A 19,997-nucleotide genomic window follows, 5' to 3' on the forward strand; every position below is an offset into this window, starting at 1 on the left:
TAGGGCATTTTTAAGTAAGCATTTCATTGACTATTTCAACACTTGTTTACATTTCGTGGATACGTTTCTTCATAAACTTTTGCTGTCTTTGGCATTTCTTTTCTGTAAGACGTCGTCAACGCTTCTGAGTAACTGTAATGAATGAGTGAATTTTACCTTAACAGATTGTGTGGTCTACTTTCCTATCTGCTGAGCAAACCAGAGTCTATTTTTGAGTAGATTTTATTCATTCCACATTCAATATCCGCATTAACATTGGTAATGCATGTGGAATGAATAAAGAGAATTATATTATGATTGTGTCTGAATTTTGCCAATTTTCACCTATTATCCCAGATTTTCGCGAATTTGTTTGAAAATTTCAATAAAGGTTTTATGAGAAATCGAGAAAATAATGAAGAATATTAGCAAAAATCCTAAGAAGTAATACTTCCGCTTTCTCTGAAGTAGTTTAGACTGTTTTTTGAAACTATGGTACGCACCAATAATTGATCTCTCAAAAATAAATCTTCTGTTGAACTGCCGAATGATTTAGCTCGGGTCTCCAAAAGAAAGAGTGTGTGGATGGGTACAATGGTTAGAAGTGACACAAAATAAAACAAGATCATTTTTCAACAGCTGAAATTTCAATTTAATTTGTATTTACAGAATTCGTGACCATGATGACATCGAAGTGAGCGTCATACTGTCATCATTTAAAGCCTTTAAATTTGTTTAAGATGTTTAGAAAAAATACTATAGCAATGCGCCATTCCATCATCGTTGCGCAAACACGTCGTTGCTGTGGTTGAATGAAAAAATAAAAAAATAAAATAAAAATAAATTAAAAGTAAACTTAAATTTAAATAAAGAGAAAAAAAATGAAAAAAAAACTGAAGTAACTTAAATTAATTGTAACAACACAATTTTAAATAAGATAAAAAAAAAAACATATATAAATTAATCACTACCCCCTAGCCCCCGATTTTCCCCCCTTAATCTATATTTGTGTAAATTTTTGTAAAATATTAAAGAAACAAAAACAAAAACAAAAAAAATGAATTAAAAGAAATGAAACAAGAGATAAAGAAATGAAACAAATTACTATCATCAAAATATGATTGAGAAAACTTTGATTCAGGTTTTGTTCCAGTTTTTCATTTTCGTTTTTTTTTTTAATTCAAAACTCAAGCAATTGATACGAAAAACCTCTAATGTGCTTGTTTGCATTTTACTGTCATTTTTTTCTTTTTTTTTTTTAATTGAACTTTAACGAATGTGTAATGCTGTCTCTGTTTTTGAGGAATTTCCATTTCAAAACAAACAAAATAAAATTTATGTTTGAAAAAACATAAATTTTCAAAATGATAAATCTATAAAAATGATAAGAAAAACCTAAAAAAAATTAATTGCGGCGTCGTGTTTGAAAAATAAAAATCATTTTTTGTACTTAAAAAAATGTTAGCGTGACACAAACAATTATGTTGTGCACTCTCGTACCAGTCAACCGGTCTGAAGTCTTTTTCTTTATTCTCTTAAATTAAACACAAAAAAAATAAAAAAAATTAAACTTAAAATAAACAAAGAAACATCAAAAGTTTAAGTAAAATAAAAAATAAAAAAAAAAATAAAAAAAATTGTTGTAAAATTATTTTCAATAAAGAAATTTTCGAACGAAATTCCAAATATGGTGTGGATTTTATCAGTGGATCGAATGTAATTTTCTCGAAAATGCAATCATCAAACACAAAATTCCATTTTCTTTTCTTCTGTTTTTTTTTGTTATTTTATTAAGTCTCCTCCTGACACAAATACCCCACTCCTATCTATACCTACAAATCCCAAAATCGTCCTAGATCAGTACCTATGCATGATGCCCGTATTCTTCATTATTTTTTTTTTCTTGAACAAAGAAAATTTTTGCATTGGTTTGGCGGGCAAAATTTCCTAAGCGCAGCATTTACATTTTCAAAATAAAACTTAAAATTAAATTTAAACAAAAAAAAACCTACAAGAAAAACGCAAAAACTAAAATTAAGTGTACCTAGAAGAGAAAAAAAGCAAGTCAAAAATTATGTGTAACTTTTTCTTGATTTCTTGTCGGTGTATCAATGAAAGAATAAAAAATATTTATAAATTTTAATGAAAAAAAAAACAAAAAAAAATTAGTAACCAAAAAGAAAAGAAGAAAAACAGAAAAATTGAATAATCGTAAAATAATTTTTTTTATTGATTAGGTAAACTGAGTGAAGCCATTTAAAAATGAACATTTAAAAATCGTTGTTGTTGTCACGATCTTTTTTCTATTATAATTCAACTTAAAACCAAAAAAACACCTTCCACCATATACCACTATAATTATTCCTTGTCTACCTTAAAGAAAAAAAAAGCAAAGAGAAAAATAACCAAAAAAATAATTCTTCGTTCTTTTACTTACGTAATTTTCAATTGAATTAATGAAGAAGAAAAATTAAAAAAAAACTTTTTTCACACCAATTTAACAACAAAAAAAAGAAAAAAAAATTAAAAAACGAAAATTTTACTTATTAAAATAAAATCTGAATGAATTTCAAACAAAAATAAATAAAAAAAACAACAAAAATATATTAAATAAAAAAAGACATAACATGAATAAATGTTTCTTCATTTTTAGGTCGAGACAAATGTGTTTTATTTGACCAATCCAAAATTTTATTCATTTTTTTTTTAAGTTTCTTTCTTTGTTTGAAAGAACAAATACAGTAAAATCTTAAAACTATGATCACGGACAAAATCCTACTGCTTTTGTTGAACCACTTCATTCTATGATCGTTAGTAAAAGATTGAATTCGACGGCAAAATCTCCGAAAATTAAAAAAGTTCAAAAAGGAAACTGGTAGCGACGATCAAGTAAATTTAAAGACGATTAAGCTAACAACTCACGAGCACAGTCCGGGAAACACAGAATCCAAAACTAGCGCGAAGTCGAACATAATCACTGGTTTAGACTGAAGACAGCTCGAGGCGCACCTCGTTGACTTTTATTGAAGATAGGAATCGGATGGTTACGGTCTGCGATATTGTTTTCGGCCTGCCATTTCGGCCAGAAGGCCACGGGTAAGTATTTCGGATCGACACCACCATGAAAATTGACAATATTTTTGATTCTCGGGTCGACTTCTTCGATATTTAATGTTGTTAATTTAATTTAATTTAATTAATTAAAGTCACTACCTCGATCGTCGGCAACAAAATAAATTTCACCGAACGTAGTACTACGTTTTACTCGCATCAGTTAAACGAATCGAATGAGCTATAACTCAATAAAATCCGTGACACCTTGTCCCAAAGTTGTTCGAAGATTTGGCGATATCACTCTTAAGTATAGTACATACATAGTAAATTTAGTGAGAGTGGAACTTTAACATTGAACCAAAGCCAGATGGAAGAAATTGTCTCACACAGTCAGGCGCAGTGCCTATATTCGCGAAAATATTTTCACGAATTTTCTCAAATTTTCGCGATTTTTTCAAATTTTCCTCTGCGTTGTAGACTAGACTGTACTGCTTGCTGTAGTGTTAACTCTAAAGACCAGAGACCATTTTTGTCTGAGTCTGAATATTTTCCTACATTTTCTGACGATAGACCCTTCACTGTTAAGAGTGATATCGCCAAAACATCGAACGAAATCAGACATTTTGGGACAAGGGGTCACGGATATTATTGACTTATAGCTCATTCGATTCGTTGAACTTTTGCGAGTAAAACGTAGTACCACGTTTGGTGAACTTTATTTTGTTGTCGACGGTCGAGGTCTGCCAAAAGGAGCCCAAAATCGTTTTCTCGCGATTAGTCGAATAAAACAATTTTCGGAAAAAAAACTTTTTTAGCTAGTCTTGTAGGCCTGGAAGAGACGCAAAATTTGAGTATACTTACCACCAGGTCCAAGTTCACCTTACGGTGATATTAATGACTTTAGACGAAAAAATAGGTGATTTTCCGAAGTACCTGAGCGGCTGCAGTGACACAAGTCCGAGACATGGTATGTATGGTGAGAGAGCCTAGTCTCTGTAGTACTATAACATGTATCAACATCCTTAGATAAGTTTCACTGCAAAGGGTTGGAGCGACTTTAGTGGAAGTCCACCCCGAGTCGACGAAATTTTATCCCTTTATTTCGTTTGTTTTTCGCTTTTTTGAGGTTTTTTGTGCAGCTCTTCATTATTTATTGCTGATAAGAGTGAGATCAACTAAAATAAAGAATTTTTCGATGTATTCACGTTGTTCTTATACTCTTGGAATCCAAATTTCGATCTATTTGGACTATTTTCTATACAAAAAGTGGGATATGAAGCATTTTTGGCCTTTTTTTGTGGCTATTGAATATTTATTTTCAATAAAATTGTTATTTAAAGTGAAGTAAACTAAAATAAAGAGTTACTTGATACATCCACGTTGGTTACGTACGTCTCTTCAAGACCTAAAAATGTTTTTTCCCGAAATTGTTTCACTCGAGTAATTGTAAAAAAACGATTTTGGGCCCCTTTTGGCAGACCCTTACTTCACTACCTCGATCGTCGACAACAAAATAAATTTCACCAAACGTAGTCCTACGTTTTACTCGCATCAGTTCAACGAATCGAATGAGCTATAACTCAATAAAATCCTTGACACCTTGTCCCAAAGTTGTTCGAAGATTTGGCGATATCACTCTTAAGTATAGTAACATTGAACCAAAGCCAGATGGAAGAAACTGTCTATATTCGCGAAAATATTTTCACGAATTTTCTCAAATTTTCGCGATTTTTTCAAATTTTCCCAAATTTTTTTTTGCCTTTTTGGTGATGTCAAGTAACAAATTTTCAGACAAACTATCAGCTAAGGACTAGAAGTATTATTTCAAGTTGTGTATGCCAGTATGCCACTAACATCTCATCAGACGGACTTGTACCAACCACACAGTTATACATTTCCCATGTTGTAAGATTCACGAGATCGGATAAGGAAATTAAACCAAAAATGGTGAATCTCCCTTACGGAGATCTTTCGGATGTAGAGCATAATCATATTCATCGGAACCGGTACGTCAATTGAGGTTCAGCTTTTTGTGTGATTCTCCTTTATCACTTACTGGTTGTCCTAGCGTAATCTCGTCCTGGTTGAATAGCGATTCAAATACATAGCTCGGTGGGTACACACGGACGGTTTTGGGAATAAGAAAATGTCAGCTGTACTCTCTTAAGATGACTTCGTAAGAGAATTGCATTTTAGTGGTAGTCACTACCGTAGTGCAGTACTCATAAATCTCAAGATATAACAACTGATACAGTAGACTTCATAAAAAGTCTTTAAAATAATTGATAAAACATCCCTTTATCAGAAGCACTGAGTGGAGAGATGGAGAAGCGCCTGTTTAACGTACATGCTGAACCAGCCAAAAAATTTTCCTTACACTACACAAGTATTTTTGAAATGGCTCGTAATCTAAATCCCACAAAAACCTCAAAGAGGAAAAGGTGACGCTAGTGTAGTAAAAATTAAACTTCCAAAACGTTTGATATCGGTTTTGGTGACGCATTCTGCGCCTCAACGTAATCAATTTTTACCAAGAAAATTTTAACAAGAAAATATGTCAACGAGAAGTTTACCGATGAGATTTTACAACGAAAGCTTTACAAAAAAAAATGCGTCACAAGTGGCAGACGCTGAGGAAACCCCTCATACGACAATAATCATCTGCCTTTTTGTGACACATTTTTTTTTGTAAAGCTTTCGTTGTAAAATCTCATCGGTAAACTTCTCGTTGACATATTTTCTTGTTAAAAATTGATTACGTTGAGGCGCAGAATGCGTCACCAAAACCGATATCAAACGTTTTGGAAGTTTAATTTTTACTACACTAGCGTCACCTTTTCCTCTTTGAGGTTTTTGTGGGATATCAGTTGTTTTGGAAGTTTTGGGTAATACATAGAGTTAGGCAAGTTATACAAGCGACAATTTATCCCAAGTCTACATACCGTACAGTTACAGTGGGTTTTTTTTTGGTTAGGAACATTTTGAGACATTTTCGAATTTTAACAGTCATCGATGTTCCCAGTCAATTAAGTTGTTTCTACTTATGATATTTTGCGCAAAGTTATCAAACACTGGAAATCACTTAATGCACTGGGTGCGTCGATGGACATTAAAACTCTGATAAATGATCTAAAATTGTGTTTTCTTAAGTTGAACATGCAGTAAATGTACAATTGACACTTTATCCCAACTCTCTACATGCAATATAGCCGGAAATATCTCAAAAATACGAAATTCCAAGATGGCCGCCATTTTCTGGAAATATCGATAAAAGTTTTCCACCAACGAAACTGTACAAACGATTTCTCAACTCTCTACATGCCGTATAGCCATATCTCAAAAATACGAAATTTCAAGATGGCCGCCATTTTCTGGAAATATCGATAAAAGTTTTCCACCAACGAAACTGTACAAGCGACACTTTATCCCAACTCTCTACATGCCGTATAGCCGAAAATATCTCAGAAATACGAAATTTCAAGATGGCCGCAATTTTCTGGAAATATCGATAAAAGTTTTTCACCAACGAAACTGTACAAGCGACACTTTATACCGACTCTCTACATGCCGTATAGTCGAAAATATCTAAAAAATACGAAATTTCAAGATGGCCGCCATTTTCTTGAAATATCGATAAAAGTTTTCCACCAACGAAACTGTACAAGCGACACTTCATACCAACTCTCTACATGCCGTATAGCCGAAAATATCTTTAAAATCCGAAATTTCAAAATGGCCGCAATTTTCTTGAAATCTAGAAAAAAAAAGTTTTTCGCAATGGAAACTGTACAAGTGACACTTTGTCCCAACTATCTACATGCCGTATAGCCGAAAATATCTCAAAAATACGAAATTTCAAGATGGCCGCCATGATCTTGAAATATCGAAAAAAGTCTTCCGTCAACGAAACTGTACAAGCGATACTTTTCCCAACTCTCTATAGCCGAAAATATCTAAAAAAATACGAAATTTCAAGATGGCCGCTATTTTCTTGAAGTGCCGGAAAAAGTTATTCGTCAACGAAACTCTATGATTATCAATTTACTGCAACTATGTATGTACCATATAGGCCTAAATACAATAAATACAAAAATACAATTTCTAATATGGCTGCTTTCCACCATTTTGTTGGACATTCTACCCCCAAAACAAATTCCACATTGAAACCTGAAACCTGAAATTCGAAAATGATCCAAAAATTTTGCGAACAAACAAATTTTTCAAATTCATAATTTCGCGTACATTTTATATGACGCACGGCAACACTGATCTACTACACAATCATTATAATAGAAATGTAGCTGTCATATTTTTGTCATATGAATGAAATAATGAAATAATAAGTGTGTTTTAAATGTGTTTTTTGGAAATGTGCATGAAAATGTTTTAATTAAATTTACAGAAATTAAGTAAAGAACTTCAATAAAATTTATTGATTTGCCGATGAAAAAGTGTTAAGATTGAATTAATATACGTTTTAGCAAAAGTGCGAGCGCAGTTTTCGCAAACAGATGTAGTGGTTCGATACGTATATCAAACCCACATGAAACATTTCTATTAACTCGAATATGGAGAATGTGCTGAAAATGTGTGAAGATGCCACCGTTTTTAATGATCTATAGCTCGTTGAACTCGTATTGACGAGCACTTTCGTTTGAACATAATTTTTTTTTGATTTGGTTCAGTATGGAAAAGGTAAAATGTTCGCCTATATATAGGTTCCTTAGTCTCCCGTTGGTTGTTTTCTTTCTTAGGGAGTCGACTAGCGTCACGAACCTCCGCTATCGCTTCGGTTCATGATAACTTTGCTCAGAGCAACGTTCTTGAAGCCTGATCTCATCTGTTACTGGACCGAATTCAGAAGAATTGATTCAATCGAAGATATTATCAGAAAAGTTTAATAGATTCCAAGCTATTTCGATTTGAAGTTTCGCTAGTCACGGGATAGGTCGTGGATTGATCCATTTATTTACTTTCTCAGCGAAGTCTTTTAACGCATTATAAAAAGGCCCCAGTACGATTTTGAGTCATCGTTTTGTTGACCGTTGGATATTGGAATTTTCTAATTGCTCGATTTTATAGGTAGTGTGACATTATAAGTGCAGGTACCCAATAGTGGTGAGCGGGCGAGCGGGCCGAGGTTTTTTCAAAGCCCGACCCGACCCGAGCCCGACCCGAATTAAATTTTTGAAACCCTTCTTCTTCTTCTTTTTCAGCCTGTTTCTATCCACTGCTGGATGTAGGCCTCTCCAACTTCTTTCCATTTCGTACGATCCATTGCCATTTGCTGCCAGTTTGTACCTGCAATATTCTTAATTCCGTTTGTCCATCTCTCTGGTGGTCTACCTATAGCTCGTCTTTTATATGGTCGCCAGTTCATGATCTTTTTGGTCCAACGTTCGTCTGTCCTTCTTGCAATTTGTCCCGCCCAGCTCCATTTCAGAGATGCTATTCTTTCCATGACATCAACGACCCTGGTTTGTTGTCGAATCCATTGATTCGTCATTCTGTCTCTGAGTGTTATTCCAAGCATACTCCGTTCCATGGCTCTTTGTGTCACTCTCAATTTATCTTCGGATGCTTTCGTTAAAGTTAACGTTTCCGCTCCATAAGTGAGCACTGGAAGGACACAAGTGTCGAAAACTTTGCGTTTCAGACTATTATTCATTTTGCTTTTGAAAATTAGTCTGAGTTTTCCGAACGCTGCCCATGCAAGACCAATCCTACGTCTTATTTCTGCAGTCTGGTTGTCCAGACCTAACTTCAGTTTATGTCCTAGATATACATAGCTGTCGACTCGTTCAATGACAGTGTCACCAATTTTGATTTCTCTATCGTCCCTGATGTTGGTCATGACTTTTGTTTTCGATAAGTTCATCTTGAGGCCAACTTTGATTGCCTCTTCACTTAACTGTTGTAGCATAAGCTGGGCCTGACCTATATTCGCTGCTATCGGTACAATGTCATCAGCGAAGCGGAGATTGCTCAGGTACTCTCCACTTATCTTTATTCCCATTTTACTCCAGTTTAACTTCCTAAAAACACTCTGCAGAATCGCCGTGAATAATTTCGGTGAAATAGTGTCACCCTGCCTTACACCTCGGCCGATTCTGAATTTCTCCGTGCTCTTATGAAGTTTTATACATGAAGTAGCATTTTTGTACACATCGAATTGTGTTGGAGTACCTTGAGTCTACTCTACATTCGTCTGATGCGTCCAATATCGACCATGTTTCCACTGAATCGAAAGCTTTTTCGAAGTCTATGAATAGCAAGACTATGTCGATGTTGTATTCACGACACTTCTCAATAAGCGTTCTCATCACCTGCAAATGGTCGTTTGTGCTGAAACCAGATCTGAAAGCAGCTTGTTCAACAGGTTGGTAGAAGTCGAACTTGTTAGTGTTCCTCTTCGTAATGATTTTCATAAACAACTTGTAGAGTGTTGACAATAGGCTTATGGGCCGGTAATTTTCCAGCTTTGTTATGTCTCCTTTTTTATGCAGCAATGTAATTACCGCATTTTCCCAGGCTTCTGGTACTTCTTCCCATTGGAGACATTGATTAAACAAAGCCGTGATTGCCTTTAATAAGGAGTCTCCACCCAGTTTAATGGCTTCCACTGGAACACCATCTTCTCCGGGAGACTTTTTGTTTTTCATCTCGGCTACTGCGGCCTTGACTTCATCAACAGTTATGTCGGGCATATCCTCCGATCCCACGTTTCTTATTATTGGTCTATCTTCGGTTTCTTCCGTTGGGCTCTGTCTTGCTGAAGAAAACAAATTCTCATAAAATTCTGTTGCAATGTTTAATATCGCATTTCGATCCGTTTGGATCGTTCCTGTTTTGTCTCGTAATTTGAAGATTTCTTTTTTGGCGTTTGTCATTTTTCTCTGTAGGACTTTCATATTGCAATTAGCTTCAATTATGTTTTGAGCCAATTGGACATTATATTTTCTTTCATCTGATCTCCTTGCTTTGTTGATACTTTTAGACAAGTTCCGGTATTCCACCGAATCTCGCCCTCCGTTTTTTGCCAACTCTGCTCTGCTTGCGATCAGGTCTAACGTTTCTCTGCTGAGTTTTGATTATTTCCCTTGGACGGATTTGCATTTGGATTTCATGAATCCCATTATTGTATCGACGATTTTGGTATTCAATTCGTCCAATGTTTCACATTGATTGTTGACGTTATCTAATTCGGCAGTCATTTTCGTAGCAAATTCTTCATTTTGTGTGTGAAGCCGTTGTACGTCAATCCTTTCACTTTCCTTTCACTTTTCTGAACTAGTTGTGATCTTTGAAATCTGGTATTTAACGTGACTCTTGCACGAACCATTCGGTGATCACTACCGGTTGAAAAATTTTGAAACCCGATGACCCGAAACCCGGCAGATACTGAAACCCGTTAACCCAAAAGATATTGAAACCCGCTAACTTCGAAAATATTTAGAAAACGCAAAAAAAAATAATTAAATTTTGAAACGGTTTCTTGAATTATTCCAAGTAAAACAAAATTGCCTAAACTAGTTACACTTATAAGTATTTGACGCGATGACTTTACATAGAAAATTTTAGTTCGGGTCGGGTTTGGATTGTAAATTTGAAACCGAACCCGCCCCGATCTAAATTTTCGAACCCCGATAACCCGAAGCCCGTTAAAACTAAATCGGGGTCGGGCCGGGCTTTTGGCCAACTTCGGGTAGCCCGCTCACCAGTACCCAGGCAATCAATGCTCTGTATTTTGCATACTTTTGTTTTCCCTAGAGAGTCAAAAGTGGCGAATTACATCCATAGAGAAAACAAGATATTTGGTGTAATAGTTCACTGCAAGTAAGAGTTATTTACACGACAAGGGATAAAAGTTGAAAAGTCCAGTTTTGGTGTGAAGTTTGTTGATCCGAGGCGAAGCCGAGTTTTTGTTATCCCTAGTTTCATTTCATTTCATTTATTTCATCTTAAAAAAAAGTTCTGTTTTACATGAGCTGCGTAACTCTAGTTTTCACTAAACAATTCAAAAGAGCTACTAGTTTTGTAATGGATTTTACATGTGTTGAGGTCTTAAACTAATTCCCTTGTTTTCCCTAGTAATGTAATAAGGCACTTTCGACTCTAGCGAAAACAAAAGTATGTAAAATCCATTAGAAAACTAGTGATTAAAAAAATGAAAAGTCATGTTTGTGTGTCATCGTTGACCCGAGGCGTAGCTGAAAACTCAACTTGTCATCTTTGTATCCCCAGTTATTAAAACCGAATTTAAGGAAGGGGTTTGCTCGATACAGCAGTCAGAATTTCTTACCATAAATCAAGATTTTAATGTTGTGTTCCGACGTTCCATATAAAATCACGAAATTAGTTCTGTTGCTTGGTGCGTCGTACCGTCTGATTTTTTGGGAAAATATAATTTGACATTTAGTAATCATTCCTTAAGACATATGTAAGGGAAATGATGTCACAGGATAGAACAACGCACTTCAAGCAAAAGCGATCATAGTTGACAGCTTTGGGGATCTATTTAGTATGAAATTGTGTTGTACAATTGTATGACACACTGTCCAGTTTCTAATTTAGAATACCAATCATGATTGAAGTGCGTTGATCGTGTCCTTCTCGGCATGTATCAACAGTTTCAAATAAAACAAAACAAAAACCAGCAATGAATTGATGTTCTCGTTCTCGATTTTATTTAATGGATCAACCCAAACCTACTAAAAATTACAAAATAATTTTCTAATAAATATAATAATCTCAAACAAAATTGATATTCAACAAATTTTCCAACGGAAATGAACGCGATTCCTTTTCGGTGATCTTACATAAAATTTACAAATTATTGCTTGCTAGACGTATATATAGTGGAATGTGTGGAAGTTATACGTGGAATGTCTATTTTGTTTTGAGGTATTTTTTTTGATAAAATTTCATAAAATCACAACACAAATTTTGATTGATGAAGAATATTTTACAGAAAGTCTCATTGCCAAGCTATCATGATGACTAGTTCGATAAAATGATTGAGGATTCGAATGGACGAAATTCAAATAATGTTTAAGCTGCCAAATGAACGAACAAAATGTTTTTTGAATAAAACTCAGTTACGAGCTGTCGAATCGACCAATGTGCAATCACTGAATTACAATTCTCCTTGAGCTCCACCCTTCTTGATAATTTTTAGTTTTTCCGGTTCAGGCTTTTTTGTATCTGCTGGCCTGTCCTCATGAATTGGAGCTGGTTCGGATGGTGGCGCTTTAGTGGTCACTGTTGGAGAAGCGGTTGTAGTAGTTGTCGGCTTAGCTGTTGTGGTTGTCGGCCTAGCTGTAGTAGTTGTAGACTGGGAGGCTATAGAAAATTCCGAAATTTAAAAAAAATCAAAAATTTAAAGAGACTCAACAGATATCACGTATCTGTTTGTCTGGTACATTTCTCTACTCACTTTCCGGCTTAGCTGTTGTGGTTGTCGGCTTAGTTGTAGTGGTTGTCGGCTTAGCTGTAGTAGTTGTTGGTTTAGCTGTTGTGGTTGTCGCCTTAGCTGTTGTGGTTGTTGGCTTAGCTGTTGTGGTTGTCGGCTTAGTTGTTGTGGTTGTTGGCTTAGCTGTTGTGGTTGTCGGCTTGGCTGTAGTTGTGGTCGTCGGTCGTGGTGTTGTCGTTGTCGGCTTTTCAGTCTGTTTTCGGTACGACCCACCATCGGTTTCAATTGCAGCAGGTTTCTTTACCCTGGACAGGTATGCTTGATCGAATGACCCAAAGTACAAATAGTTGTCCAACTCCATTACGTGTGTAATTGACCTGACCGTTTTATCTTTGCCCGACAAAACATATTCGATTTGCCCATTCCAGTCAACACGTAGCACCGTTTTGATGGATGGCGCCAACGGTGTTACAGTCGTAAAGTGACCTATGTAATGCAGAGCCATTTGGCAATACGAACAACTCGGGAAAAATTCAAGAATCGATTTGAATGGCATCTCAACCAGTGACAAGACTCTCAGAACAAATTTACGGATCAACGGTGCATTACTGGCCGATTGCCACAATGCTGGATGATTGCTGTCACGTGAGATGGGCATCGGAATCCATAGACCCTTTGAGTCGGGTGTAATGTTATCGGGTGTGCCTGGTAGGCCATCGATAAATATATCGGTTGTTCCAGCCTTCGATCCTTTCAAATAAAATCGACGAATCTGCGATCCAGCGCATTCTGCAACCAGTACAAAATCTTCGTTGGGACTTAGCGCTACTCCGTTCGCAAAGTAAAGTCTATCGATGAGTAGCACATTCAGCTTCTGTGTTCGATCGTAGCGGAAAAGTCGGCCTGATGGGTTAGCCATGAACGTCTGTACACCATCTTCAAGATAGAAGTCGGACGACGAATCAGACCAGTAAATATCACCCGTTTCAGACACTGCTACGCTGTTAAAGATTTTCGCAGGACGTGGAATCTGAAATGGTGTTGATAATAGAATCTAGCAGTTCGTGTGATGCTGTGTGTCAGTGGACTTACTTCACCGTCCAGTTTCTCATTTGGTGAAACTAGTTGTTTTTTGTCGCCGGTTTTGGGATTTACCGACCAAATTCCATAGTATGCATCAGCAACAATTAAATCGTCGCTGATTGTGTCGAATGCGATTCCTAGTGGTCTGCCACATAATGCGTCTTGGTATAGTTCTGGGAAAATGAAGAGAAATTCGTTCATTAATTGTGGGGTCATTTTTCTAGAATCCTCAAGAATGCCACATCGTTCGGACCCAGCTTCCAGTTTCGAGCGGCTTCTCGAATAACTGGGAAATTCTTACTTTGAGTGCCGTTGGCACGGGCTGCAAACTTCTAACTCTTTTCAAAACGGCCAAATAATCAACTATTTTAACGCGAGAATGCAATCATCAGCTGCGAAAATATTTGTCACGACTTACCACATGGCTTTCCAAACTTGGCGACATGAGTTATGTGATCACCATTTATTCTCACGACTTCGTTTACCAATGTTGCATAAATATCTTTTCCGTTGGTGATTAAATGCTCCGGACCCAGTACACGGTTGACTAACAGACGTTCCGCATTGTCCAGGTAATTGTTTGGGACAGTATTCAAGGGTCTTGGTGGACTTACTCTGAAAGATGTCGAATTCGAAACCATAAAATTTACGGAAATTTCTTAAATTCACCACATTGCTTGACTGGCAACTTTAGTGAATTATCATGTCATTAAGAAATTACGTTTACTATTTGCACAGGTGTGGCCCTCAATATATTCACAAGGTATCAATATAAAGTTAAATTACCGAGAAAAACTGATATGGTTTTAGGCAATTTACCGGCGTAGATTGTTTTTCGTTTAAGACAAAGTAATTTCTTAAGTACTCCTTGAGTACATACCTGCAATAAAGTGAAATCATCGTCAAAAGACAAAGTGCAACTTTCTTCACTCAACGTTTCTGTTCAATAACAAAAATTTTAACATTTACTTCGGCCAAAAATTGATACGGTTATCAAATACATTGAGGTGCATTGTCTGCTATCAGTAAAATAAATGTCCAACTTACTTGAACGACTCGATTTTAAAGTGAGTTGTAGGTGGTAACGATGGAATGAATGTTATGATTGAGAAGAAAATAAAGAAATTTCTTATCGAATAGTACAAGAACTTTCCGAATTTCATTGTTGGAAATGAATTTTGATTGTGAATTGTCGAAATAAATCAGAACAAATCGCGTATTTGGCACATATATTATTGACTTCACACGAACGGTCGATTCACTACTGCATATGATGGCACTGACAACGAGACACTGATGGGCTACGTACACAATAGCACTTTTTAGCCGACGTAGAGTATACTCATTATTTGAGTGTAAAAGTTATAGTGTTGGCAATACGGTACGTCAGCAAAATTGTGCATTTGGATGGGTTCGCTTTCGGTGTGTATCATTGAATTTGTTATAAAAGTCGAGGGGCAGATGAACGTGAAAAGTACTTTGTCGATCAAAAAGTTATTAGAATAATCCTTTGAAAATTTGTGAAAACTTAAAAAAAAAGCTGGAAAAAGGAAATGAGAAAATATACTCCAACACTCCTTTCACAAAATGTTTTAAATCACTTTACCAATATTTTCATTAATTAGTACCAATTCGACGAAATTATTTGTAAATAGAGTTGTTTATAACGGTCAATACTAAATAACGCTCGAATGTTACCATCCAAAAGGATTTCATTGAAAATCGGTTCACAACCAGCAAAAACGGGTAACAAGATATCCACGTAAACAAGAATAGACCGGCTAAAGCCTGGTGAGGTCTTTTTTCTTTTTCTGTAGACAAGGCGGAAGAACAGCTTCATTAGTCGATATCCAGATGTTGAAGAGTAAACATCTACACTAACGTTTTACCAATTTGGTAGTCAACTACCAGTTTGGTAGTCAACTACCAGTTTGGTAGTCAACTACCAGTTTGGTAGTCAACTACCAGTTTGGTAGTCAACTACCAGTTTGGTAGTCAACTACCAGTTTGGTAGTCAACTACCAGTTTGGTAGTCAACTACCAGTTTGGTAGTCAACTACCAGTTTGGTAGTCAACTACCAGTTTGGTAGTCAACTACCAGTTTGGTAGTCAACTACCAGTTTGGTAGTCAACTACCAGTTTGGTAGTCAACTACCAGTTTGGTAGTCAACTACCAGTTTGGTAGGCAACTACCAGTTTGGTAGGCAACTACCAGTTTGGTAGGCAACTACCAGTTTGGTAGTAGAAGAAAATCCTTAGTAACTCATTGAAAGTCCTCAGACTATTTCCTTTTGAAAACTCTTTGAACAACGAAATTTACAAATATCCACTCCTAGATAAAAGGCTCCTGCTTTCTGATTAAAAATTATATTTTGTCAATTATGATCGAAATTAGGCATGTTCGATAATTCATTCGATTATCGAATCGATTATCGACCTTTTCAAAAAAAAATCAATTGAATGTTTTATCGACAATCGATATTCATCGACTTATTATCGATTGATAATTCGATTGATAAATCGTTTATAAGTCGCCGTTTATCACTAATATGGAAATTTTATCTAAGGTTCTGAAAAAACAGGTTAAGACACTTCTGAGTTGATCACGAAGGCGCTTTTTATTGAACCGACTCATTACAGATTGTTTTAAATACTTTCAAAAAAATTACTGAAAGTCGAAACTATTTCATTTAAAATATAAAATCAAAAAGCACTCTGCAGAAGACCAAAGAATAAACAAAAAATAAACAAACGTCAATATCGCAGCCGCTGCGTCGCAGCCGATGCAACACATTCCACATAATATGTGGGAAGTGAGTTATAGTAGATTACAGCAGAGCCTATGTAAATGAGTAATACATGTGTGCGATGTTTGCGGCGTATGCGTCCTGTGCGTTGTATTTACATTGTCTAAGATGAAAACTAGAGATGTGCGGGCCGCCCGAAAATGTCGGGCCGCCCGGGTTTTTATCCGGCCCGACCGGGCCTGGGCCGGGCGGGCTTCAAATCTGTCGGGCCGAGCTTGGACCGGACCTAAAAAATCAAATTTTTGGCCCGATTTTCAAAGTTTCGCGCTATTTTTTATATGAAATTTGCTTCGACGGGCTTCAAAAAAACATCGGCCCGCACACCTCTAATGAAAACTACGAAACAATTTTGCATAAAACAGCATTTCGGATCCTTTCCACTTCTAAACATTTCACTAAAATTTAATTTTCATTTAGTAGGCATCGGTTGTGCACGCCATTTCGGCGATATTTATTTGACTTCTTTGTTGTTGTCATTCTCAGTTGGTAGTCAACTACCAGTTTGGTAGACAACTACCAGTTTGGTAGGAAAACTTTTTTGTCAGTGTACTCTTAGAGTTGATCCTGACTCAAATTCATCACTACTAAAGTTAGTATTGCGATTAGTTCGGTTCGTTGAAACGAAAGAGTATACGTTGGCGACCTATAACTATTAGTTACTAAACTAATGCAAAAAAGTCGGATTATTCTTTTTAAATAATAAGTAAAATTTCTAACGTTTACGATGAGTGAGCGCAACCACCGTTGCAAACGATACGTAGATACAAAAAACAGCTGATGACCTTTTCTGTCATCAGCTGGCCCCTCGACCAATCAAAACAGAACACACACAAAACAAACGTCAATATTCGAAAAATATCAAGAAAAGTGCAAATAGAATTTTCTTCGCAATTTATTTCGCATTTAAAAGCATACTCTAAACTCACAGATATTGGACGTTAATACATCAAATCGTCAGTTGAGAGCGAATAATTAAAATGAGCAAAAAACGGTTCGGAACTGCGATTCCCAGATTGCAACAAGACTATCTGAATTTGAAAAAAGATCCAGTTCCATACATTCGTGCGGCTGAACCCAATCCATCGGATATGTTGGAATGGCATTATGTCATTCAAGGTGCGTACACATACTTGCTTTGATCATTACATTCTGGAACGTGAATCCGTCCATGTTAACAGTGAATTTAGTTTGCTAGCTAGATCGAATTTCCAGTAATTTAAGTTGTTCGTTTTTACAGGTCCGGATGATTCACCCTATGCTGGGGGTTACTACCACGGAATTTTGATATTTACCCAACAATATCCATTTAAACCACCTTCGATCTTCATGTACACGCCGAATGGTCGGTTCGAAACTCGCCGACGATTGTGTCTAAGCATATCAGACTATCACCCGGAGGAATGGAATCCTGCGTGGGGTGTGTCCAGTATACTGACGGGATTGTTAAGCTTTATGTTGGAAAATAGCAAAGCACTGGGCACAATCGAAACGCTGAATTACGAAAAAGTCAAATATGCCAAACAGTCGTTAGAATTCAATTTAAAGGATGAAATGTTCTGTTCACTATTTCCGGAAGTCTGTGAAGAAATGAAGGGGAAACTACGGCAACAAAGGGAAAATGATAAGACAACAGTGGTTAAGGGACCAGCCGTCGAAGTGAAGCCTGTCACGTCAACGGATAGCAATGAAAGCAGCCTAATCTTTATAATCTGCGTTTGCATTATTGGACTGATAACTTATCACTTTTGTGGCCATTTGTTAACTGACTGAGTATTAATTGATAGATAGACTAATTATTTAACTGCAAATTGGTATTGGATTGATTATGGTCTAGAAAATTCAATTCTGTTTACGTTCCCGAAAATTTTTCATTGTTAAAAATTCTATTTTGTTGAATAAAAATACTGAAAAGCTAAACATCGCTGTTAATATAGGAACATGCTATTCCCAGTCGACTGCCAATAATGCTATTCGCAGTCAATATTGATGCTATTCGCAGACTAATGGTGCCTTCACATTGATGAGAAATGATTTTGCGCAGCGCATTTTAGAATTTTTGATTAAAGTTTACCTTTTGTAAATGTGAGCAAGAGTCTGTACAATCGCAGTTTGTAATAGACAACAACAATCTGTAATGTCACAGTTTGTTAACGGTAGCAACACTTTGTAATGTAACAGTTTGTAAAAGGGATCAACACTCTGTTATGTTACAGTTTGTAAAAGGGAGCGACAGTCTGTAATGTTATAGTTTATAAAGTGTAGCATCACTTTGTAATGTCAAAGTTTGTAAAATGGAGCACCAAGACTCTGTAATTTCACAGTTTGTAAAAAGGATATACACTATGTAATGTTACAGCTTGTAATGGGGATATACACTTTGTAATGTCACAGTTTGCGAAAGGGGTCAACACTATGTAATGTTTCAGTTTGTAAAGTGGATCAACAGTCTGTAACGTTACAGTTTGTAAAAGGGATCAACACTCTGTTATGTTACAGTTTGTAAAAGGGAGCGAAAGTCTGTAATGTTACAGTTTATAAAAGGACGCGACAGTCTGTAATGTTACAGTTTCTAAAGTGGATCAACAGTCTGTAATGTTACAGTTTTTAAAAGTAATCAACACTCTGTTATGTTACAGTTTGTAAAAGGGAGCGACAGTCTGTAATGTTAACACCCCACTTATCAAATACACAACTTGGAACTTCGGAAGTAATATACTAATAAAAGAGAGCTCACTTTGTAATGTCACAGTTTATAAAAGGGGTCAACACTCTGTTATGTTATAGTTTGTAAAATGGAGCAAGACTCTGTAATTTCACAGTTTGTAAAAGGGGTAATGTTACAGTTTTTTACAGGAAGCAACACTTTTTAATGTCACAGTTTACGAAATGGATCAAAAGTCTGTACTTTTACAGTTTGTAAAAGTGATCAACAACCTGTTATATTACAGTTTGTAAAAGAGAGCGACAGTCTGTAATGTTGAAGTTTATAGAAGGGAGCATATATCGACCAACTAAAACGGCCAACGGTTGATTTGGTCTTGTATGGTTAAAAAATAAGTAGATTTCTACTTTAAACGAAAGAAGTAATAGATTCAATGATTAGACCGTGGTTATACGTTTGCTGTTTTTAAGAGGTACAAATTTAGAGAAGTAATTGATATTTTCATCATTGAAGAGACGTAATATAGGTCAAAGGGAAAAAATCTTCAAAATCACTGTACCCCCTGGTCAATGCGGGTGTGATAATCAGGGCTTATAATTCCGAATAAATACTGAATATTCACCTGAAAAGCGTTCACACAAGCACAACATAAGAATTTTCTGTTGATACCACTTATTCCCTTGACTGAAAACCATGGGTATTACGGATGATAAACACTCTAAAATGTTTGTCACACAATGTTCACTATGATTGAAAATACATGAATGTATGACCAAAAACCTTAAATAGAGAAAATGGTTGTCACACTTTGTTCATTCTTTGATAACTCGATAACTCGAGTAATTCTCAATGGATTTCCAATTTTTTTTTTATTCGACCGGAACGTAAATATCGTCAAAATCCCATTTCTCTTCATCAGGTACGTAAATCGATTCGAAGTAATCAGCAAACAAGTCTACCACTTCTTCCTTTGTATTGCCAATTTTATCACCGAATTTTA

General features: G+C 36.0%; 3 protein-coding genes across 4 annotated transcripts in view; 2 read left to right on the plus strand and 1 right to left on the minus strand.

Annotated features, from left to right (window-relative positions):
- The window catches only part of LOC119071490 (calmodulin), a 30,945-nt gene extending 28,308 nt beyond the window's left edge, over nucleotides 1-2,637 (plus strand). The window contains exon 4 of the mRNA XM_037176342.1: nucleotides 649-2,637. Within this exon, the coding sequence (XP_037032237.1) occupies nucleotides 649-677 (29 nt within the window). The 3' untranslated portion in view covers nucleotides 678-2,637. The remainder of the gene's footprint in view (nucleotides 1-648) is intronic.
- Nucleotides 2,638-11,846: 9,209 nt separating this feature from the next.
- On the minus strand, nucleotides 11,847-14,896 carry LOC119071481 (adipocyte plasma membrane-associated protein-like). 2 transcript variants are annotated; one of them, XM_037176332.1, is made up of 6 exons: nucleotides 14,576-14,843; nucleotides 13,947-14,143; nucleotides 13,538-13,701; nucleotides 12,545-13,475; nucleotides 12,470-12,502; nucleotides 11,847-12,375 (listed from the first exon to the last, which is right to left on the minus strand). In XM_037176332.1, the coding sequence occupies exons 1-6, from the start codon at nucleotides 14,689-14,691 to the stop codon at nucleotides 12,170-12,172; spliced, it is 1,647 nt and encodes a 548-aa protein (XP_037032227.1). In that variant the 5' UTR covers nucleotides 14,692-14,843; the 3' UTR covers nucleotides 11,847-12,169. The 2 variants fall into 2 exon arrangements, with proteins under 2 accessions (XP_037032227.1, XP_037032226.1); XM_037176331.1 differs by having other exon boundaries at nucleotides 12,470-13,475; nucleotides 14,576-14,896.
- Nucleotides 14,897-17,131: 2,235 nt separating this feature from the next.
- On the plus strand, nucleotides 17,132-18,248 carry LOC119071489 (ubiquitin-conjugating enzyme E2 J2-like). Its single transcript, XM_037176341.1, has 2 exons — nucleotides 17,132-17,451; nucleotides 17,573-18,248. The coding sequence occupies exons 1-2, from the start codon at nucleotides 17,313-17,315 to the stop codon at nucleotides 18,103-18,105; spliced, it is 672 nt and encodes a 223-aa protein (XP_037032236.1). The 5' UTR covers nucleotides 17,132-17,312; the 3' UTR covers nucleotides 18,106-18,248.
- The last annotated feature ends 1,749 nt before the right edge of the window (nucleotides 18,249-19,997 follow it).

The sequence above is a fragment of the Bradysia coprophila genome, assembly GCF_014529535.1.
Source record: "Bradysia coprophila strain Holo2 chromosome IV unlocalized genomic scaffold, BU_Bcop_v1 contig_5, whole genome shotgun sequence".
Classification (NCBI taxonomy): domain Eukaryota; kingdom Metazoa; phylum Arthropoda; class Insecta; order Diptera; family Sciaridae; genus Bradysia; species Bradysia coprophila.